The sequence below is a fragment of the Pelobates fuscus genome, chromosome 3 (genome assembly GCF_036172605.1).
Source record: "Pelobates fuscus isolate aPelFus1 chromosome 3, aPelFus1.pri, whole genome shotgun sequence".
Classification (NCBI taxonomy): domain Eukaryota; kingdom Metazoa; phylum Chordata; class Amphibia; order Anura; family Pelobatidae; genus Pelobates; species Pelobates fuscus.
In genome coordinates, this window is record NC_086319.1 from 297,268,938 (window position 1) to 297,293,479 (window position 24,542).

General features: G+C 39.7%; 1 protein-coding gene and 1 long non-coding RNA gene across 2 annotated transcripts in view; one reads left to right on the forward strand and one right to left on the reverse strand.

The window, feature by feature from the left end:
- Positions 1–1,055: 1,055 nt before the first annotated feature.
- Positions 1,056–24,542, reverse strand: part of IQCH (IQ motif containing H) — a 107,790-nt gene continuing 84,303 nt past the window's right edge. Inside the window, exons 17-22 of the mRNA XM_063448753.1 lie at positions 16,354–16,518; positions 8,819–8,944; positions 7,347–7,408; positions 3,370–3,478; positions 2,406–2,522; positions 1,056–2,329 (exon numbers count right to left, since the gene is read on the reverse strand). Coding sequence (XP_063304823.1) covers positions 2,418–2,522; positions 3,370–3,478; positions 7,347–7,408; positions 8,819–8,944; positions 16,354–16,518 — 567 coding nt within the window. The 3' untranslated portion in view covers positions 1,056–2,329; positions 2,406–2,417. The remainder of the gene's footprint in view (positions 2,330–2,405; positions 2,523–3,369; positions 3,479–7,346; positions 7,409–8,818; positions 8,945–16,353; positions 16,519–24,542) is intronic.
- Positions 14,301–24,542, forward strand: part of LOC134603105 (uncharacterized) — a 741,779-nt gene continuing 731,537 nt past the window's right edge. The window contains exon 1 of the long non-coding RNA XR_010090452.1: positions 14,301–14,355. This is a non-coding gene — a long non-coding RNA (uncharacterized LOC134603105). The remainder of the gene's footprint in view (positions 14,356–24,542) is intronic.

Genomic DNA, 24,542 nt, shown 5'->3' on the forward strand with positions numbered 1-24,542 from the left:
CTTCTCCACCCATGCTGTGCTACAATCCTGTGCCGCCTCCTCCTCTCCTCTACCAACTCCCTAGCCACCCATCTTATAAAAATAGTTTGCCTATTTCCCCAACATTAAAAAATTGTAAGAGGAGGGGGAATAATTTCTCATACCAGTGAAAAATTGTATACTTACCATGAGATGTATTTTTTTTGCACCCCATCAGATATTTTTAAACTACAACTACAACTCCTAGAATTATTTACCAGCCATAGGTAGCGGCAAATTTCCATGTGAACTAAACCTAGGGACAGTTTGAGATCAGTGTCTTTCATATATGAAAATCAGATATTCACAGCATTATTTGGCATCTGTTGAATGAATTTATTAAAGACATTCAAATAATAATATCCTTGTATAGTATAAAAATATTTAAAGTAACACAACACCCATCCACTGTACTTTTGTTTTATGTGAAAGGGGTGACTTTTAGATTTCCTATATGTTTCTGGTCACAAGATACAGCTTCCACTAATTACACTTTAAAGTGATTTAAATTCATTGTTTTGTTTGTGTTTTAAACCAACACATCTCCAATATTTTTTATAGTTTGCAAGTCTTGGGGAACTAGTAGAGCCTATTAGATGTAGCAAGCTTTGATGGCAAGTTTTACAGAGCTGACATTTACATCTAAAATTGTTTTACATAGGGAAATCTGGTTTCTATTTTAACCCTTTAAACACAATCCCCATAATTCTGCGGTAATTGTAATCCTTCTGCTTGATTTACATCAGCCTTATTGGTTTACATTACAGAGCGCAATACTAGAACACAACGCATTGTTTCTGTGTGATTCCAGCTCAATTTATTTGACTGGCACAACAAACACTTATCTGATGTGGCTCTCCATCCCTTCTATTTATGGCTCCTAGTATCCACTGAAAGAAGCAGAGAAGGATGAGTGTAAGCCCTTGATCCTTGAGTAAATCCTGACCTGCCTTTGTGATTTTGTGATTTACCTCCTTTAACCTCTGTGAACATGGCATGTTTCTTTCTTCCTCATACAACTTGACAGAAACCGAAAACAGAATTAAGTTTTTACTCACTGAATCGTTTTGCATATTCTTGATGACAATACATAAATTATAACATACATACAAATATAATCTCTCACACAACTCATGTTTTTCCCTGGACCGAATACCTGAAAAATTCCCCCCTGTGCTACCTGGCTACAGGTGTGCATGGGAATAGGTTTCATTGTGGCAGACCAAATGCATATTATTAGCAGGACTGACAGAAAGAGGAATAGATATGAGTGATGTTTTTATATCAGGGATTGGGCTATCTGTGTCTGATAAAGTCTGTCTGTATGTTTATCTTCACGTAACGTTTTAATAGTAGCTAGTGTGCTACTTTATACTATAATTAAATATTACTTTGCATAGTATCTACCAGTGGCCCGAGGAGCTTACATCCCTAAACAAAGCACCTTGGAATAGTTTCCCTGTTCTGTATATTCAGAATTTCCTGTGTGAGAACAGAAAGACTTCCTCTAAATGTCAGCCAGTGGCCTGGGACAGTAGCTTAAAAACATAATGCTAAATTATGGGTTGGGATAATATCATGTCATACAGTTGAGCGGCCTGAGTATGTCTGGATGCATAACTACAAGGTGAAGGGGATACTAACAGAGAATGATTCTAATTTGAAGAGAGCTTAGACGATTGCACACGGTTATAAAATAATAATGCAAACCTTTCAACATTCTGAATGGCCTGTGCAGGTTTCCATGTGGCAGCTTGTCAGCCATTTTGTAAGGGTCAGCTGACACAGTAAGTGCTAGATGATAGTTGATGAGTCACAAGCACAAAACATTACTTAAATTGTTGACATGTACTGAATAGGCAAAATTGTGTCTACGAAGCATTTTTAAAGTATACCATTTTTTTTTTTAATACACATGGCTTACAAAGATAGATGCAATCAATTATGACATAGCTAAATGCCAAAGGAAAAAAATCAACAGAGTCAGTCATAAACTGAGGGATTTTACATTTTTTAAAAACAAAACCAATTATGAAAAAGAAAACAAATTGCCGGCAAGCACCAAATTTGTGCCAGATTGGTTCCTTCCATTACAGTTGAATTTAATGGCGCCAATCATGCACATCAATTGTTACAATCATATCTTTGGTCCTTATATGCCACACTAATCCTTGTGATTTTCTAAATCTTACCCATCAATTGGGTGATGACAATGTGAGGCTAGGAAATCATAAATCTAATTCCCAGAATACCACAAGCACATGGATTAGTCTGCTTTATATTGCCTGGAAGATGTTGTAAAAACGCCAGTTTAACCTCTTAAGGACCAAACTTCTGGAATAAAAGGGAATTATGACGTGTCAGACATGTCATGTGTCCTTAAGGGGTTAAAGAAGCCGTTATGGGTTTGCTGTGAGATGGCCATTGTCTTCACTTTCTTGATCAAATTTCAGTTTGTTTTCTTCTGTGACTCCCAGAATGCCTTCAATTTCTTGTACGATTTTCTGTAATAAACATAAAATCCTATCAATGTGCAACCTGACAAATATGTTTTTTCTTCTTCTCATGTGTTGGTAATGTATAGATGTTGGCATATCCATACATGCAAGTCGTAACAGACATCGTAATGTATCGGTACAGATATTTCCAACTACCATTTTATCACTACACTAGATTTGAAAAAAATACTCCACTATTAATGTGTAATCATATGGTTTAGTCTTCTTTCTGAGTAAAATAATGGATACTAATTAACCATTTAAAACCACATCATCCTCTGACCTTTCTACCATCAGCAAAAGGGTTTATATTCTGCTAACATTGTATTTTCTGCATTAGAAAATTACTACATAAAGTAGTGTAATTTCTCTAATTTTGCCATGTAACTCTTTCCATTGCTGTATGGAACGCATTGTTTACTCCGTAAAACCACTGTAAGATTCTGGATAACCTCACCCTATGTTGTCATTATTCACATAGTGTCAGAGTTTTCCACTGGGCACCTTGTCTTGTTTTATTTAACCTCTCCAAATGCTATTTCCTATTAATCCCTATAACCTATTCTTATAACCTTTGTTGTGCCACACAATCTCACCCAAGGAACCCTATTGGTTCAAATAATCACTTTTCCCTACTTGTCCTTTTAAAGCCTCCTAATAGCACACTGTACTCTATGTAGGCTGTACTGTATTTATAGAAACCTTGTGCAGATCATTAACACTGTCCTTCATGCAGGACAGTAATTAGCAGACACCAAACGCAGCTTTCATGAAGATTGAAGCTGTTCCATCTCCTTTCTTACGAAGTCGTTGGTGAAATGGAGCTGAAATCGTTAGTTCATTAACAGCTCACCTTGAAATTAGTTTCACCCTGCATGTTAGGGGTTGATATTTCCTGATGGATGATAAACAGATTGCGAGCAAAGGTCATGAGAGCTCCCTGGAGGTCCTCTGCAATGCTCCTGGTAATGAGATTTAGAAAGAAGACATTGAGTTGTTTCAGTTAACTTGAATAACTTATCTCTAGCCATTTACTCATACATATACTTTCAATCCAACTATTGCTCATCTCTACCAATTCTTCCTGCTTCATTGGCTTACATACTGGTACTCCCTATTGTAATGGTTTATAAACCCTATCCCCCACAAAAAAAACAAAACACAAATAAAAACAAGCAAAACAAAAGAGAAAATGGGTCTGTGTGCTATTTAAGTGGGTACATATTTTACTAGTATATTCTTGAAACCCCCAGTATCTTCCCAAAATCAATCATTTAGAGTTGTGGTGTAACAAAACAACCAACAAATATAAACACCACAAGGTAGTGTAGAATTACTTAACTTCAGTTAATGTGCAGCCTCCCGGGATCGTTATCCACAACAAACGATCTTTACAAATACAAAAAAACCACAACCAAATCGGGATACGGCTGTAAATTCTATAAAGAGAACATACAAAAAAACACAATAGTGTGATACAGTAAATACAATATATCTTGCGCTAATAATAAATGCACTCACGAGATGATGTAGATAAAAGCGCTCATAGGGTGCCTCCCCTGATGGTGTGGGGGGCTAGTAATCTCAGGGGAGGCACCCTATGAGCGCTTTTATCTACATCATCTCGTGAGTGCATTTATTATTAGCGCAAGATATATTGTATTTACTGTATCACACTATTGTGTTTTTTTGTATGTTCTCGTTATAGAATTTACAGCCGTATCCCGATTTGGTTGTGGTTTTTAGAGTTGTGGTGTAACCTTCTCCAGTGCTGTGAAAACCCATCAGAAAAGGAGTTTTGCAGAATTTACTTACATTTATATAATATTACGGTTAAAGAACTGGTCACTGAGCTAATTTTAAAAGTGAAGAATGAGCTATGGGTTATCTAGTGGACGAAAAAAGCTAAAGAAAGCGTGCAATCAACCTATACTTTGTGTAAACAGAACATTAACAGCTATCTTCATGCTGCACCACATTTTTTTCTCTCCTAAGTAACAGATGCTTTTTATACGATACCACAAAAATTATGTTTTACCCTAACCTACACATATGCTTACATTTCAACTAACAAAATGTAAAGAAGACGTTCTTTTCAAAAATCTTGCAAAACAATTTAAGTAACTCTCTTTAATCTAATCATGCACAATTCTTATTGCAATCATGAATTATACAGGAACAAAAGTCTACTCAAACGCATAAAAAATAAGAAGCAAAATACACTTTCATCATTAAACATATTATAGTGACGGAGTGCTGAATTATTTTTACAAAGAAATCCTGAAAAATATCTTATTCTGTTAATAGGGAATATTTGCAAAACCCGTGTCTTTTTAGAAATCACTGACATGACATCTAATGATAGGAAGTAAGATGTCTCAAACCTTACTATACAGATATGTGCGGACCCCTTTATAGATGGTGCATAACCTTTTTTGACAGTTTCAGCCATACTCTATTTAAAATATGCATGTTCAAGGTAGAGCTTCCTTGTCAAGTTATGAAATTCTGAAACACGATTAATCCAGAAAGCAAGAAAAATATGGATTATATGTCAAAGCTGTCCATTTCCATTTCTCAAGGTCTAAAATCAAATTGGGTTTTAATTGTAGTGTTTAGCAGATTGTCTAGTGAAATATTTAGCTACATGCTCAGAGATGGTATTGGGATAGGTCATACAATATAAACATGAGTTAATTTAAAACCGTCTGAATGGTTACTACCCATTGCACACAACTCTTAAACCTTTGTCCAATATCAGTGTGTGCCACACTTTCTGACTCGTATACATATTCTTAGCATATCTGTTGGTTGAACAGGAAAACCTAGATGTGGACAACCTTGTTCACTGAATCTATTGGGGCTATCGGAGTTACATCTCTTACAAGGCCTATAAGAGAACCAAAAATTGCTTGATTTTAACTATATCCCTTGTGTGGAGCCCTGTTCTAGTTAACCTGGTATAGGCTGAATTGTTCAAGGCCAATTGAGCTAAACCTCATCTGAGATCTCCTGAGTGGAAACTATTAAGCTTTTATCGATTTGTTTTTTGTCCTACAACTGAAACTGGACTGTCTCTTCTTCTGCCTGACCCCTTAGTACTCGTAAATTAGACTAGTCGCTGTTTGCATTCCCACTCCATGGCAATCATTATATGCCTGTATTAGTATTGTTATTGAGGTTTCTCAAGGTGGAATATGCCATATCCTATATTTGAGCTAGAAATCTTGCCGAGGTCAAGGGTATCCACAGCATACCAGCAGAGAGAGTAAGTACCCCTTCCCCATCATTGCTCTTACATTGATTTTAAAAGTGACAACATCTCACATACCTCAGATAATAAAGATATGTCTGCTTTTCAATGATAATATTTATCTTCTATAACCTGGATACAATCTCTGACCATAAAGCCTTCTTTACCTATAAATACATAATGTAATAAACTCACTTTATCTAGAGACTATTCCCTTAGGATTTATGGCCAGATATTAACCACAGGTTCTGGATATCTAATGAGAATTTTGAGTTAATGCCCTCTTTATAAATATGTACACACAAACACACTACTTGTGTAGGGTACATAGCTTTTTCAAGCTTTACTTAATAAGTTTATGAACCAGTTTAGTAGCCCTTCTCTGAACTCTATCAATATCCTTCTGAAGATACGGTCTCCAGTACTGCGTACAATACTCCAAGTGAGGTCTCACCAGTGTTCTGTACAATGGCATGAGCACTTCCCTCTTTCTACTGCTAATACCTCTCCCTATACAACCAAGCATTCTGCTAGCATTTTCTGCTGCTCTATTACATTGTCTTCCTACCTTTAAGTCATCAGAAATAATCACCCCTAAATCCCTTTCCTCAGATGTTGAGGTTAGGACTCTATCAAATATTCTGTATTCTGCCCTTGGGTTTTTACGTCCAAGATGCATTATCTTGCACTTATCCACATTAAATGTCAGTTGCCACAACTCTGACCATTTTTCTAGTTTACCTAAATCATTTGCCATTTGGCTTATCCCTCCTGGAACATCAACCCTGTTACATATCTTAGTATCATCAGCAAAACGACATACCTTACCATCAAGACCTTCTGCAATATCACTAATAAAAATATTAAAGAGAATGGTCCAAGTACAGATTCCTGAGGTACCCCACTGGTAACATGACCATGCTTCGAATATACTTCATTGACTACAACCCTCTGTTGCCTGTCTCTTGTCTCATCTCTCCAGTTTAACCTTTAGATTGTAAGCTCACGGGCAGGGCCCTCTCCTTGTTGTATCGGTCTGTTCCTGTTGTGTTGTCTTTCTCAATTGTACAGCGCTGCGGAATATGCTGGCGCTTTATAAATGCCAGTAATAAATAAATACTGCATAACATGCTTGTGGTGTAGTAAGTTTATTTAGAGATTAGGCATGTGTTCCCCATGTATTGGACTTCTGTCTTTTGCACAATAATGAATTACATGTTTGATTGGCTTAACAATGTAAGGGCAATTACAAGGTAAAGTATAACATAAACAACGTTATATTCCAATAAATCGACAAACTCCAATGGAGACTGTTTATCACAGACCATTGCCACATGTCATGACAGAAAAGCATTATGGGACATAGTCTCTATCCAATTCTCAGCAGAGTGAAATACAGTGAACGGAACTGTGGGACATAATGTATGCCACCTGAAATGCTTAGTGTTCCAAGGTGACAAGGGGTGCAGTACTTCACAGATTGATTGCTTTGTATGAGGCCACATTAACAGCGGAGAAACATAGGTTGGTAAACGTGTCAGTTGTCTTTATGTGTGACAATGCGTTTTATTACTCACAGCATTCCCAGGCGATGCCTTTTCTGATTTTCCAAGAGTAAAAACACAGTCCCTTGTTTCTCCTGACAAGAAAAGCAGAATGTGAAACTTAGCACTATCCACACCATCACAAATCAATATTTATTCTCTCCCCAGATTAATCACAGCCATTTCAGGAAATCAACTTGTGCCGGCTGTGAGCATAGAAAATAAAGTTTTAGCTATATATTGTGAAAGGCAAACTATCAACAAATTTACACATACAAATATATCCCACCTATTATATCAATACGCGTTCACATCCCATCGTACATAAATATATTCTGATCAATATATTTACTAGTAAGGTATAAAGGTACACAGTAAAAGTACATGGCAATATGCTTTCTTTCACTGTGTTTTTATTCGTGCTCACCTTACATTATTAAAGGACCACTATAGACACCCAGACCACTTCAGCTTAATGAAGTGGTCTGGGTGCCAGGTCCAGCTAGGTTTAACCCTTTTTTCTATAAACATAGTTTATAATAGGGTTAATCCAGCCTCTAGTGGCTGACTCATTGACAGTCGCTAGAGGCGCTTCCGCGCTTCTCACTGTGATTTTCACATTTCACATTGAGAATGCTTTCCTATGGACTGGCTGAATGCGTGCGCGGCTCCTGTCGCGCATGCGCATTCAGCCGATGACGTCGCTATGGAGGAGGAGAGGAGGAGGAGAGTGACAGATGGGAGGGGGAAGCACAAATTCCACTCCCCAGGCTGGTGCACCCTAAGGCAGTGAATATAGCATAACTGCAGTGAATGAAAAAGGGCCTGATATCCCCCAAGGCAGAGTATTTATTAATTTGTAATTTAGGCCAGAGTTTACTTCCAAATGAGATCTTTTTTCAACGTTGCTATTTTAGCATAGGTTTTGCCATTTGGTTTTCAGTTCAATAAAACACTAGCAGGGTAATTTATGCCGGTGAATTGTAATGGATTCAAGATACATGTAAAATTGCAGCCCAAAATACCACTACTGGAATCGTAACTAGCTTGGAAAATTTTCTTAAATGATCTATTTTAGTCTAAAACTTGAAATTTATTTTGATTTCTCTACAAATCACACTTTAGTGAATAACCCTAAATGTTATATTCCCCAAATTTTGATTTGCATAGACCTATAACTTGAAAAGAAATAGCTCATTTTGGTCACAATAACAGATTCGGAAAATGTATCCAACTATGCGATTTTGGGCTACAATTTGTACGGTAATTCCCTTGTCAATTCTTAACATTTTCTTGTTATCTCTATCATGTGTTACCTTCATATCTGTTGCCTATATTGACATTCATTGCCTATCTTTACCATATGTACACACTGCTTACTTATCGTCACCTTCACCATTAATAGATTCATATCATTTAAAGTGAGACTGTTTATATTTCACATCTACATAATCAAACACAGATCCCTCTTGTCTTCATGCATGCAAACATCAGGCACTTCATACCTTGACATCAAAGCCAATACCGTGAGCTCTACACATCTTGAAGAACACATTGTAATACACCATAGAGAGATTTGTATGTACGAGACGTGTGCTCAGAACTGCAACACGATTTGAGATAGGTGAGGTCTAAAAGAATAAAAAAACACAAATCAGTACATTCCAGGATATTAGCAGATATATCTTAATACAGTACATTCTAAAACGCTGTTAGACTAATAGACACTTTGTTTCATCTATGAAGAGACACATTTCATATTTCTAACACAAAATAATGATTAGTCTTATAAATAAATAAACCAGAAATTAAAGATATGCCTTTAACTTGCACATAAGAGTCTTGTTTTTTGCTTGCTAAAGGCAGACACCAGTACAGAAGTGGTCCCTGTTCACGTGTCGCACAGGACATTGAATGATAGCATCTATCTGTGACTGATAAAATCTGTGCAGTCTGTTCTCATACAGTCTCCCACAGGAATGCAGTGTGCAATGCTCTTTATGGCTCTTTCTGATCAATACCCTTTTATAGGCAGTAATCCAAAAGGAGAACATCACCTTACTGAACAACTAGAGATCAGATTATCGACGTCTCAATTTAACAACTGCACTGGTGTATTGTGCTTTGTGCTATGTACGGTATACCCAGACTGAGGACAGCCAAATATCAAATGAAAGAGAAAATGTGTAAAATGAAAGGACTTCAAAGTGAGAAAAGGGCCTTTAGAACCACTCACATCTCTATTCCATTATTCTGAAATATCACAAAGCTTAGCAAACTAGCTCTTCTTTGAGTAACGTTTGCAATAATCCATATTTTATTTGTGCACCTTTTATATATGTCTACAGGCAACTATACTGTCCCTCATTACTGTCAGGGTTAATCACAAAAACATTAATTGTTCAGAATTTTAATTGAAATTATAGGGATTTTCTAAAAATTTTAGGTACATGGATTCCCAAGTCAGCTATGCTTTCAGTTCAACTATTTTGATCTAACATTTTAAATTTGCTTGGAATTCCCAACAATTCACATTTTAGAATAATCCTATTAGATTCTCAGGTACATTCTGCACCCTCTAGGCCAGTGGTAGTCAACCTTTTTCTACCTACCGCCCACTAATGCATCTTTCTTGATGGAAAAATTTCCTTACCGCCCACCAGTTTTCGTGCAAGTGCGGAATATTTTTAGAGAGGAGGGTGTTTTTTTAAAAAAAAATGTACGTACATTTATCTTTTTATTTCTACTTTATGCATGTTTATAATGTTTTTGTCAATCTTTCTTTTATTAAGGCATATTTAAAGGGTACAGAATAAAAGAGTGGGAAATGCATGAGTGTTTTACAAAGTAGGGTCAAAGCAGTGCAGTCATTATTCACATACATTTCCAGAGCCTTAATGCCTCATTTTATATTTTTATATGTCGATGAGCGGTTAATGTTATGATTCTATAAGTTAAAGTACAGTGCATAACAGAGTTTGTGACATTCGCTAGACAGGCACATTTTTATGATGGATGAAATGACTTTGTATAGTTATCCTGCTAAGTATAGACTGAGTTGGTAAGTAGGTTCTCGCTTAGTTGTAGGGATCGCTGCAAAAATATCGGCTCTATCGCATCGCTAGGTAGTTCGTCTATAAGGTAACACGGATTAACAATCAGAATAACAGTAAGAGTAAACCTAAGAGATTAACACAGCAGCCTTCTTCAGGATAACCCGGTAGGGGCAGATTAACTGGTTCCAGCTTAGTGTTATAGGTCGCTGCAGAAACATTAGCACTCGCACAGCGCTGGTTGTTATATCTAGTAGATTAAGTACATTTTTAACACATTCATAGCTGTTAGGTACAATTGTCGCATTATGACTTAAGCTGGTCTGGTAGCACTATGGGTACTGAGGGCACACTATGCTAGGTATTTAAACAGGCTGATGTGGTTAGGATCTGTAGTATTAGAGCGTAAATAAGGTACATAAGCCTCTGTCTAACACATATGATACTCTCACACGGCAGAGACATGCTGAGTTGACCACAGGCTGAGCCATGAAATACTGTGTGCGCTGTGGTAGGATTAGGGCGCAAAACAAAAGTAAAACTAGAAAGCATACATGGGAGCAGTGGTTAATGGATCTAGCTGGTTATCTAAGCATACATATAACGAGGACATTGGTCTACCACATCGGTGCCCACCGGCAGAACCCTCATTACGCTGCATAGTCTTGTTAAGTCCTGCTCCACCCTTCAGCAAACACAGCAAGATAGGTCGGTTGCCAAGAAGATTATAGATTATAGAGGTTTTAGCTGCATTTTTACATTTACGGCTGGCAGATTGATCAGTCCCGGATTCAGCGTAAACCTGTCACTCCACTCTGCTGCTCAGAAACCGGGGGTTATATTTCAACAGGAACTGGAGGCAAGTTCTTAATCAGATGTTCTATGGGGTGCGGGTGTGTGCCCGCTGTCGCCTCCTGAGCTGACCCCAGGGCACAGGAGTAGTTTCAGCATCATCCGATTCCCGTGGTTGGCAGCTGTGAAGCAGTCGCTTGGTCATCCTGTAGGCCGCTCAGGCTTGAGGAAAGTTGTAGCTGTATGCTCCGGTCGGAGAGGAGCCCAGAGGCCCCTGCGGCTCTGCTGATGGTGGCGGTGCTGCGTGAGCCGTGGCGGACCCCGCTCCAGCCCCAGGCCTTTTGGGAGGTCCGCATCTGTGTGCCACAGACTCGGGTATGCAGTGCAGCCGGGTCTTCCCCTTTATGGGCGCTGCGGAGGGCTCCAATGGTTAAACGCCGCCAGCGGCGCGTGGTCCTCCGGCGATGTGGGCGATGCTGTGGGGGTATACCCCATTTAGCCTTCGGCCCAGGTAGGCAGGGAGCCTGGGTGGCATGTGCTCCAGGTCAGTATCTGCCCGAGCGGGGCCCACTTGGCCCCTTCTCCTTGGCCTCCCTCATCTCCCGCACATACCCTGGCAACTGCAGTGCCATGCGCTGCTCCAGTCTCTCCCAGAAGCGCTGGAAGGCCTCATCTATGCGTCGGAGGGAGCGCTCAGTCGTGTCTTCGCTGGGGTCTGCCTGTGTAGGCGCCATTTGTGGTGTGGCCTGTGTGCGAGGCCCGTCTTGCGTCGAGCCCGATTCTTCACGCAAAGTGAAAGTGTAGGCGAGAACTTGTTGCTTAGTTGCTTGGTTCCAGGTACAGGCTAGGGTGGAGGGGGGGGGGGGGGTGGAACAGGGCTCTATACAGGCTTAGGAGGGCACTAGGTCGCACAGAGCGGGGGATCGGCCGCCTCACCCGTCTGGCGATACTGCTAGGCCTCACTCCCGACACCCTCGACGGACGCTCTGTGCACCCGTGGGCTGCAGACCCGGGGCACCTCGGCTGGCTCCTGAGGAAAGTACGATCAGGCTTCAGGTGTTTTTGCAGTTCCTGGCTGGCTGGAGTGCATTTATTTCGGCTAGAAAAGAAGATTGAGCTCGGAGCTCTCACGAGGCACGTCCAGCCGCCATGAAGCTCAGGCCCCGCCTCCGTTTATAATGTTTTTAACTTTATAAAGTTTAATGAGTAAACAATAAAGTAAATTGAAATTACCTTTACTAGTGATTAATGAGATCCTTGAGGTTGATGCTGCAAGACTAAATATTTGATATCTGGTTCGTAACAAATGAAGGTCTCCTCTTTCGGTGATATTCAGATGACTTCTCTGTTTGCTCATAATATGATTTCTCATCTGTGCATCAGCTCCCCTCCTCTCCCTCCGCAATTCCCCTCCCCACCTTTTTTTTCTTCTTTTTTTCTATTTTTTAACCTTCCTTATAGCAATGCCCAGTAGGAAGGCTAAACTAGGTAGCCCACTTACTATAGCCCACTATAACAGACAGGCACACATACATACATACAGACACACACACACACACATAAGACATACATACAAACACACATACACACAACACATACATACAAAGACAAGACACACATACATACACACAGACACACATACCTACATACAAAGACACATACATACATACAAAGACACATACACACAAGACATACATACAAAGACACATACACACAAACACACACACAATATTTTAGTCACCCTCCTGTTTCCTACATCTTTTAGGTGCAGAAGGGTGACATTCCCTGGGGTCCAGTGGTGGCTCAGGTGGATGGGAGTCAGAGTTCCCACTCTGACTCCCTCTGCTTCCTCCCGCGCGTTCTGTGTGTTAGCTGGGAGGAGTGACGTGCAGTCACTTCCTCCCAGCTCTGTGTGATGTAATCACAGGGGGGCCTGGTTGCGCTGTTAAAGCGCCCAGCGCTGACCGGGCCCCCTCTTACAATCCATAACCATCGGGTGGCCCTGATGAATTCCTTGGATGGCGGCCCCGCAGGCTGGGTCTGCAAATGGTGATGACGGGTACCCAGTCGCAGGGGTACCGCTGGCTCGAACCCGCCCACCCAATCTCTCAAAACGAGGAAATCCCTACCGCCCACCTGGAATCCTGAAACGCCCACTAGTGGGCGGTAGGGACCAGGTTGACGACCCATGCTCTAGACTGTTTACCTGCAAATTGAAAACATTTGACAGGTGAAGTGAATAACATCTCAGTGACTTTGGCCCTAGGCCTTGTTTGCCTTGTGGTAAATACATCCCTGTATACGATATTAGGCAGGTGGTTTTAATGTTATGGCTGATCAGTGGATAACATATTATACACTACTGACTCATATTATACATTATACATTAATGACTTGGAGATCCAGTTATCTGTTAAGGCCGAATTTAAATATGGCAGAATTTCGAAAGATGCATTGTCCTTTCTAAGTTTATAATTTTTAATCAAACTTTGACCAAAATTCTTCAGAACTGAAACATTTAGAAAATCTGAGAAATATCAATTTGGAAGAACAGATAAATAGCTCTGGTTATGGGGGGAGTGGCTACTCCTAAATAGTTAAGAAGTACTTCTAAGGTTATACAAAAAGCTAATGAAAATATCAGAACAACCTGCCAAGTTTGTCATCAAATTAATCACGTAACTATTGGGAGGAAAATCTGCAATGACAGTTGTGTCTCATTCCACCCCTTAATTATATCCTATATAAGCACTTAACTTCAAAGCTGTATTCCTTAAATAACTCCTAAATTCACTCATCTTATTCCAGCGTTTGGCTCCCTCTCCACCTCCTCCGACGTCAGCACCAAGAGGGGAAACCTAATGTGTGACGAGTGCTGCATTAGGCCTTCCCCATAGTAAATCATTGAATCAATGCTTTCCTATGGGGGATTTGAAGATGCTGGATGTCCTCATGCACAGCGTGACGATGTCCAGCATCGTTTCAAGGAATCAACCTCCATAAAACAGCAGTAAGCGCCTCTAGTCTGGTAGACAGCCACTATAGGCAGTCTTAACCCTAAAATGTAAACATTGTAGTTTCTCTAAAACTGTAATATTTTATATTGCAAGGTTAAGCGGACAGGGACAGTGGACCCAAACTGCTTCAATGAGATGAAGTGGCCAAGGTGCCTACAGTGAACCTTTAATGTTTACTAGGTTTTATAAAGGCCTGGTATGGCCAAAACTTGACCTGTTCTTATAAAACCACAATAAAGAATCACAAGGAGAATTGTGTTGGACTTTGATTACTTACTGGCTGCGGACAGAGCCAGCGTCCATGCACTTCACGGAGTTGGCCACAGTCCTCATTGTATTATATGACTGTAACACTAAAGTTAGAAATACGTTTGTATTTTGTATGCTAGATTGCTCCTTTGAATTTTGCAACTAATTATCTTTCAGGGTTATTTACAAAATCATGAATTTCAGGGAACTCCCTGAACATTGCAAATTTGATTTCAAAATAACTTGAAATCAAGGGTGAGTGGGACAATCGTTCCAAGCTGGCAACTTAAACCTAAAACGGATCAGTGATTAACCTTGTCCTTTGCCGGCTTCAAATCCACACAGAGCAAGGGGGTTCTCTAGACACTGCACCATATAACACTGACAGTGACTGCACAATCTAACACGCTCTGCACAAAACTTTACTTTCACATCTGTCCTAGATGAGTCCCTTCAGACTAACAGGATGCCACAAAATATTCTGACAGCGGCTCACACAAAGTTAGTACTCCGAAAAGTCTGTTGCAATAAATCTTTGACTGCAAGCTAATCATGTTTATAATATTTGCAGAATTAATATCTCCCATTGCTTGAGTCATTAACATGTGGAGGGAGGATTATAAGATGCGCATTTCAGAAGCTGTTGGTTTGCAGTGGGGAGCAGAAACTAGAGGAGTGTTTGATAGAATAATCCATGTCTCTGTTTAACAAGCGTGAAGCAGGATGGGGCCGCGGTGATGGAACGCCATTGTTTAAAGGTTGGCATCAGACTGAAAGAATTGCTCTTGCTGGGTCTTTGCAGCCCATACACTGGCATAATGAAGAGCCCTGTAAATTATTAATGCTGTGCTTATTTAGCCTCATCTATCTCCCAGATAATGAGTGATTGGTTTTATACATAATTACAGGAGCAACAGCACTGAGCAAATTTATTCTTTTAAAGAACATTTTATTGAGGGGGAACTTGTAAAGATGGTGTAGGGAAGTGTTTGTTGTACAGAGTGGAGGGAGGGAAGGAGTTTAGTGACTGGAAGCATGACACTGTGACAGAAGAGAGTTTATCTTTATAACAGGAGCAGTACAGGTCTGATGATAACCAAACATTAGCACACATGTAGAACCAAGAATATAGAACAATCAGCTAATGTGTGAGGTTGAGAAAAGCACAATAATGGATTGAGGTGTGTGCATTGGATGTTTACGCGGGGGGATCAATATATTATTTGAGTAGGTGATTCACTAGTAAAGCATTGCCTTAAAAAGAGGAAGATGAAAACATGGTTTATTACCATCACTGCTAAAATGGTTCTGCATTTACTTGAATGCACCTTCGCTGTAGCACATGTTTTAACTACTTAATAGATACACTTTCCCATAGAAAACATGCATGTATTTTTCTTCTCAATGAGCTGTAGAACCTTCATTGAAAAGATGGGAATGCAGATGAACTGTAGCCCAGCAGCACGCCTGTCACTTTGGTTAGCTCTGTGGAGCTAATTGAAGTAGAAAAATATTTAACTGGCTGTCTGAGTGATAGAATAGAATATTGCACTTTAGCCATATATACATACCATCGGTCAGGCAGTGTTTGATATTCCCTGCTTAACCCCCTGTACAGAAGGAGGGAAGACCTGCTTTTTAAAAAATCTATTTCTTTTTAAAATTTGATATCTTTATGCCTCCCGTTTCCACTCTGCCTGAAGCTCTAAGGAGCAGCGGCCATTTCTCCTAAGTTACACATACACATTTCTACGAAGAGCAGTCTAGAATAACTCAATAACTACTGTAGTTACTGTATTACCCTTCTACTACAAGGTAATTTGTAGACTGCTAAATACATCAATTATTACTAAATAATTAAAACACACACACAATACATGTATTTGCAGTTTGATTCAGAGAAATTGGAAGCCATTGATTGGATGTTACCGCTATAAGCTGAGTCTGGCGCTGAGAATAGTCCATTTTGCTCGGATGGTTGGGAACATTTAGACGGCTGTTTGTACAGTCCAGGGTTCCACTTGTCAAGTACATCAGGAGTTGTGTCATAGCCAGCTGGTCACTATAACACACATCCAAGTCTGTGGCCCAAATCTATGTTGGTGAAAAGAAAGAAATGAACCAGGGATGAGTGAGGTAACTATGTGCAATATATACAAGACATCTATTTAAATCATCAGTTTGTCCATAGACATTTTTTTTGAATTCTTTTTATTGGGATTTTTGTCTTATATGACAAATAAAACCAGGGATACAGAAAAGAAAAAGGGGCAGGTGTATAAATCATAAAGTACAACAACCAGCCTAATGCAAGCATGTGTTAGGTACAATTCTCAACCTATAACAGGTCATTTTACTTGAGACATTCATAGACTCTTTTATTGGCACTGAATGAGGGTTTTATTAACTACTACACATCCAAGCAGCCATCATAACATATAGTAGAATGACTTTGACAAGGACAAAGAGAGCTGGACCACATGCTTTATATTAGAGGTCAGCAACCTAAGCACCAGCGATCCTTGAACATGGTCTGTTAGAAGGGGTTTGTGCCATACAGTGCACAGACATCTGTCCGGAGTGATCAGCCCTGGATGTGAGGTCACATTCTAGGTCTCCCTCTCTGTGTAACCTGTCAGCACACAGCCTGTTCTCCACTCTCAGAGCCGAGTCTGTGGGATAAGCGGTGGATGTTAAATGGCATCATTATAACGTTATTAAGGGGTCAGCTAGTCCCGGCCTCTTGCTAAACTCCTGCTAATTTTTGAATCATATTCACAAGCAAATGCCCTCTAAATGAATCACTGCCGAGATACTCCTTAATAACCAACTGGCAGGAATCTGCTGAGCTATTAAAGATCCAATCCGTCATCGTAAGGATCTGCTCCAGGGGGGCAAGGGAAGTGCTAATCGGCATCTGGTAACGAGCTACTCCGCTAGGGGATTGTCCAATTCTGTTATTTAGAGATGGACAAACACGATGAGCACAATACAACTCTATCCCGCTGCTTGTCAAAGGACAGGCACATCACTGGCCGCGTTCATTAGGCAGCAGTTTAATAAGGGAGTTTTACTGCTTTGCACTGTTTAGGAAGAATGGCCCTCCATGCATGATATAACTCTGGCCTAGCATTACAGCAAAGAGTAGAGCTGTTAACAACAGGGCATTGATATCCAGCATGGAAGCATCAGGGTCATTTTATCCTCTCAATTATTTAAAGACCAGAAATCTATAAACCCTTTCAATGCTAGATGGACAAATAACACTGTGCAGACAATATACTGCTCATTCCAACTGCGCGGAAAAACTTAACCCCATTCACCATGTGTCATGGGGTAAACTCTCTTCCTTATTTCTGTATCACTCCTTGTGGTGAAGTGGGGTTATCCACTAAACTGTGAATTTTCCAGAATCCTCCCTGTATTTACTAAAGGAATACAGTCAGGTCCCCAGCCGGTTTTCATCTTTTTATTGAGATTAACTTGATCCTTTGTCAAGATCACAGACTTAGCTGACAGAAGATAACACTGCTTTGCTTAGTGACACAGACTGATGTCATTATAATATGAGCATGAGGTCAAGCAAAGCAGTGTTATCTTCGATCGAGCAAAAGGGTCAAATAAATGGCAGCGTTCTAATAGAGAAAGACTGAAAATATGAAAGTGTATTTTAAGGGATACAATTATCTTTGTTAGTCTCTTTAAGTGCATGGAAATGATTTGTCTTTTTCCAGTGAAGGCGTACCTCTCAAGTGTCCTTATTAAGGGTGAAGTCCCTATTTTTGGACCAAATCCCTCTTTTTTGTCCTAATATCCCTCCTTTCTAGGAGGTCCATATTCTTGGTGTGTCAGAGTGAATAACAGAGCTACTCCGCAACAATAATACTCACAGTAATATGTTGAAATGTGTTTAAAAGCAGTCTGTGTAAATAAGATAAATTGTTCTTGTTATAAATTACATTTTATTTGCATAAACTGCTATTAGTAAATCATCAAAATAGTTTAGAACAGCCATGCCCCTGGCAACACCCCCACTCACACCCCTAAAATTAAAGTGTCCCTCTCCACCCATTTACAATGTTGGAGGGATGAGTAAAGGTGTCTAACACTTCATTAATATATATTGCCCTCCTGTAAGACTTGGCACATATGTTTGATAGCTTACAGCTAATAATCAAATTGTATAAAATGCGATAATTATAGTTTAAGTAGGTCAAGTAAGTGACCCCTTTAACATGGCAATAATGCACAATTCCATGTTAAAGGGACACTATAGTCACCAGAACAACTACAGCTTAATGTAGTTGTTCTGGTGAGTATAATAGCTCCCCTTCAGGCTTTTTTCATGTAAACACTGTCTTTTCAGAGAAAAGGCAGTGTTAACATTGCCCCTAGGGACACCTCCAAGTGGCCACTCCTTAGATGGCCACTGGAGGTGCTTCCTGTCTCAGTGCTGCACAGTAAGCAGCCCTGCCATTTAGCGTTCCCACGCTCTGCATGGAGACGCTGAATTTTCCTCATAGAGATGCCAAAACGGCATTTGCCCCCGCCCCGTGCACTATGGGAAAGCATTGGATTGGCAAAAAATTGGCCATTTTGATGATGTCACAAAGGGGGCAGAGCCAGCGCTGGCGGACCTGTGGCGCTGGAAATAAGGTGAGTTTCAAACTTTTATAGGGAGCTAAGGGGGGGCAAGCCACCCAAATGGTGGGTTAAACAGTATAGGTTCAGGAATACATGTTTGTATTCTTGGCCCTATAGTGTTCCTTTAAGCCTCTTCATTAAGATCAGATAAAATTAGATTAACTACGCCAAAATCATGATTTTGAAGTGCCAATATTACAAATATACATACATGTATCACTTAGAATATTCAAAAAAATGGTGAACCTCAAACAAAGAAAAAAATAGGAACAATAGTGCAATATGTAATGGTAATAAATAGATTTCAAAAATACACAGAGTATGTCCACTCACACTTTAGGGAGCTATCATAAAAAGCTCTATGGTAATGCTTTTAGCAAGTACAATCCTTGTCTACGGTTGGAAGTGGGCCCACAATGATCAGTGCTTTCCAGAAGACGTATGGTCAGCACAGCATTTAGAGAGAACAAACAATTCTCCAATGGTATAGTAAGTAAGTGAAAAGAAGAGTTATGAGGAAGCTAACAAGTACAGGTAAGTTATAGGAGTCATTTGAATATAAAGGTGTAAGAATTTTTTTTTTCACTAAGAATAGTATAAAACACAAATAAAACCATAGGGGTATAAATATAAAGTAAAAACCACACTTTCTCCATAAGGCTTTTTCAGAACACAAACAAAACAAAACAAAATAAAAAACATTTGAGTACTGGAATTGCACCTTATAAGATTGGTACTTTCTAGAAATATTTGCACAAAAACCTGAAGGTTGAGATTGCACTTTATAAGATTGCCACTTTAAGAAGGTATTTATAGAAATTAGTTTCACATTAGAATAATTCACTAAGTGCTCCACCATAACAACTTACAGATGATGGATTTTGAATTAATTTAAAGGATAAGTTGAGGGTCTAAGAGCAGCTAATAAAAACCATTAAAATGTTTTTTTACCACGAGAACACACGTTATTAGTTACCAAGGGGGAATCCTGCCAGAATTCTGAACTCTTGGTTATCAAACAAATAAAAACTAACAATCAGAGTTGTGCTACTTGGGAACAATATTCAGGTAAAAGCAAAGGTTGTCAATAATTGAGCTTTTTCATCATGGCGACCAAAAACTATTTGGGAAATGGGACATTTAGAAGCAACACGTAATGAACCTCATTGAAGTTATGGTGATATAAGAAGACATAATAATGTCATGAATGCAGTGTAATGACCAGTGAAAAAGGTTTAACCTGGTTATTGCTGTGTGTGACCCGAAAGGAAATGTTCGAGCATATAATCAAATTACCGCACGTTGTAGAATGTATTATTGAACTATTTATCACGCATGAGAATAAAGCATGAAAATGGAGCTGCAGAGTGCGCTTTTTCATTCACTTAATTATTTCTCCAAAAGCACTAAAATTATGGAGAATTTACAAAGGTAATTACTAACTTTAGGTCATAATAGCCAAAATTGAAAATATTAAACTAAGCTATTTTTCATTTCAGCTATTTCGGCCTAAACGTTGACATTCTTCATCAAGTTGCTTTATTGAATATAATCTATTGTGTACTTTTATTTTTTTCCCTTAAAGGAGCACTCTAACCTTAACCATAATCACAACAACATGGTTGGTGGCTATGTTGCCAGTAGTCCACGGGTGCTGTTTCACGGTAAATAGTCATGTTCTCAAGGCAAAATGATAGAATTCTGCCCAAATGAGCTCAAATTGACTTACATTCTAGAGCAGTGGTTCCCAAACCAGTCCTCATGGCCAACCAACAGTCCAGGATTTATGTGTTTCCCTGTTTTATTCCAATGGAGATACTAACAAAACCTGGACTGTTGGTGGGTCTTGAGGACTGGTTTGGGAAACGCTGTTCTAGAGGGAGTGGGGTAAAGTGACACAAGAGGCAAGGGTAGGATATATGTCATGTACAGGAAAACTAGGTTGCTAGGATAGTATTCAATGGCACAGTATTTAAAGGCTTAGTTCTTTTGTTTTTGTTTTAATATATGACAGTTACAGTAGAGATAGCAAGGTGGGTTACCAAATGGTGAAAACTGCGTTTTTAATGATTTTTTTTTAAGTAATGAAGACTGGGTTTTAATGGAGAAGGGAAGGGAGTTTCACAGGAACTGTGCAGACCTAGAAAAGTTTTGACGGCATGTGTCAGAGGTTGGAGTACGAACAGAGTATAAATACAGATCTTCAGCAGAGCAGAGAGGCCTGGGTGAGACATACTTTTGTATTAGGGCGGATATGTAGGTAGGAGAAGTGTTATGTAGAGATTTGTTAGCAAGCACCAGTAAATCTTACAAGACGCCAGTGTAGGAACTGACAGAGGGGGGAGGAGTGGGAGGAAGATAAGTCTCGCTGCTGTATTCATTATAGACTGCAATAGGGCAAGTTGGGAATAAATAAGACCACTGAGAAGCGGATTGCAGAAGTCAAGGCAAGAGAGGATAGCGCCATTGATCATCACCTCAGCCGCATCCGGCGTTAAGATGAGCCTATAGTTTTAAGATGGAAATGTCAGATCAACTGGACATGAGGAATGAAGTAGAGATTAGAGTCAAACAGAACACCTAAACAGTGAGCCTCTGAGGTAGAGCTGATGGTAGTGCTGTTGATTTGGAGAGAGACAGAGATGGAAGCAGCAACATTTGATGGTTCTGTTTTGGACAGGTTAAGGAAGTGATCAGACATCTAATTAGAAATAGCAGAAAGGTAGTCAGGGACATGAATCAAGAGGGTCTGAGAGAGATCAGGAGAGGACAGATAGATTTGCATGTCATCCACATAGAAGTGATATTGGAAGCTGATGATTTTACTAGGAAAGGCAGTATAGATCAAGAACAGTAGAGAACCAAGGATGGACCCATGTGGAACACCAACAGAGAGGGGTTGAGGAAAAGAGGAAGAGCCAGAGAAAGAAACACTAAAAGACCGCTGGGAGAGGTAGGAGGAGAACAAGGAGAGAGCAGAGTCTCGTAGACCGAGATTGCGGAGGATGAGAAGATGTTGTTGATGATGAACAGTGACAAGTGCAAAAGAAAGGTCAAGGAGACTTAAGAGAAAGTAGTAACTACTGGATTTTTCAGCAACTAAATCATTGGTGAGGGTCGTTTTTCGACAGAGTGATGAGCTCTGCATCGAAACTGAAGTGGGTCAATGTAGAATATTGCATATTATATGTTTCTATTGATTATGCATGAATTTCTGAATTGACATAAGTAACAGATGATATCAATAAGTCACAAGGCTTTCTTTGTCTGAGAACTCTGGAATGTGGATTGGGGGTCTTGTCCTTATATGGCTAGGGTTATACTCTGACATCATTATGGTCATTTCTATATAGAATAGGGGACAATGGACCACAAGGTCTTGCTGTTGCTTGTTGCTTGCTGCACAAGGTTGTTCTTCTGTCCATCAGTCTAACTATGTAGAGACTAACTCTCCCTTCAGGAGTCCAGCAATTACCATCTGCTATTGAACATCCATGATCATGTAACATCCTTTGTTGTTTTATTATGTATCCGTAACTCTAAGAATAAAACATAAGTCAGATTTCGTATGAGTATTTCTGGTTAATATAGACCTATATTAACATGGCAAGCTTTTTTCCCAAGAATATATATATATATATATATATATAAGAATTAGTTCAATCAGCTGGAAATAAACACAGAAGAAACTGAATATATTACAGTCAAAGAGTTGGACTCAAAGAAGTTGTTTAATCTCGCATACACAACTTTCTCTTGTATCTTGGAGGCAAACAGTAGTAGTGAGATAGGGCGGTAGTTGGATTAGGAGATAGTTTCAATGTTGGGCTTTTTTTTTCTTTTTTTAATTAGGGGTTACAGTTGCATGCTTGAAGGGTGAAGGAAATATACCAGAGAAGAGGCAGAGATTGAATATTTTAGTGAGGGGCAGAGCAAGAGAAGGAAGTAGAGAGTGCATGAGATGTGAGTGAGTAGGATCGAGGGATGAGTTGGTGAGACAGGAGGACAGGAGCAGAGCAGTAACCTCTTCTGGTGTAGTGGGTGTGGGTGAGCATAGAACAGCTGTGGGAGTGCACTTGGTATTGGTAGGGGTAGGAGAGAGATTAGAGAACGTGTTTCTGATCGCATTAATCGTCTCAGTGAAGTAAGTTGCGAAGTTTGTAGTCGTCAAGTTAAAAGGATGAAGAGAAGCAACGAGGGAGTTAAAAGTGTGAAAGAGAAAGCTTGGTTTCTTAGGAGAGTGTGGTTATAAGGATATTGAAATAGTTTTCTTTTGAAGAGGAAAAAGCCAAGCTGTGCGAGCCTAGCCTAAATTTTTAGTGGAGGAAGTCAGATGTAGAGTGAGACTTTCTCCAGCAGCATTCTGGAGCATTTTTTGAGGTATTGGGTCAGCTTAGTGTGCCAAGGTTGTCCATGCGGGTGCTTACAATGTTTAAATGTGGGAGGTGTTCTGATATATAGCTGAGAGGAGAGGATAGAGTTATAGGGGGAGGTTGCAGAGCTAGGGCAGGTGAGGTTTGAGATAGGTAAAAGGAGAGTTTGGATGTTTGTGGAGAATTGCTGAAGGTCAAGACAGTGGAGGTTTGTGTGAGACTGATTTACAAAGGGTGGTATAATTTGGATACGGGGTATGCCGTTGTCAAAGGTTGGCAGATGGTGGTCAGAGAGAAGAAAATGGTACATAGGAGAGATTAGAGGTGGTACAGAGATTCGTGAAGATAAGATCAAGAATGTTTCCCACTCTGAGTTGCTGAGTTAGACCATTGTGTAAGGCTGAAGGAGGAGGTTACAGAGAGCAGTCGAGAGGGGTCAAAATAGTTAGGGTTGTAGATTGGGATATTAAAGTCACCAAGTAAAAGGGAAGGAATGCTAGAGAAAGTGGGGTAGCCAGGAAGAAAAGTGTATAATAAATAGGCTAGGATGACCAGGGAGTGATAAATGAAGGCAATTCTTAAAGCAGTGTGTTTAAATAGGCAGTCAGTGTGAACTTTAAATGAAGGAAAAGTTATGAGAGGACAGGGAAAATTCATTGAAAGGTACATTGGGACAGGGGTGGAGTATGCCTACACCAACTCCTTCACAGTGGGATAGTTCTAGACCACTGAGTTCTGTTCAGTTCTGAGGCAAGAAACTCCCCCCAACTGAGCGGAATGTCCAACAATGCAATCTGACAATGTTTATAGTAAGTTTATAAATGTTTATTACATACTTCTTAAAGTTTTTCTTGCTTTATTTTGCTTTGTATATTTGTTTAAAAGTGTTTGCTTACTGGTTTAAAATAATATTTGCAAAGTGATGCATATCCATTTAACAGGCAGAGAAGGCACCCACAATCAGACATACAGCTGTAGGCAGGTGCCTACTCTGTATATTGTGAAATCTGACCCTAGAGGTGTTGACACTATACTTTATTGGTTAAAGCGACACTGCAGTCACACAGCGGGCAACAACAAAGCATGTGCGTTTAATAGATT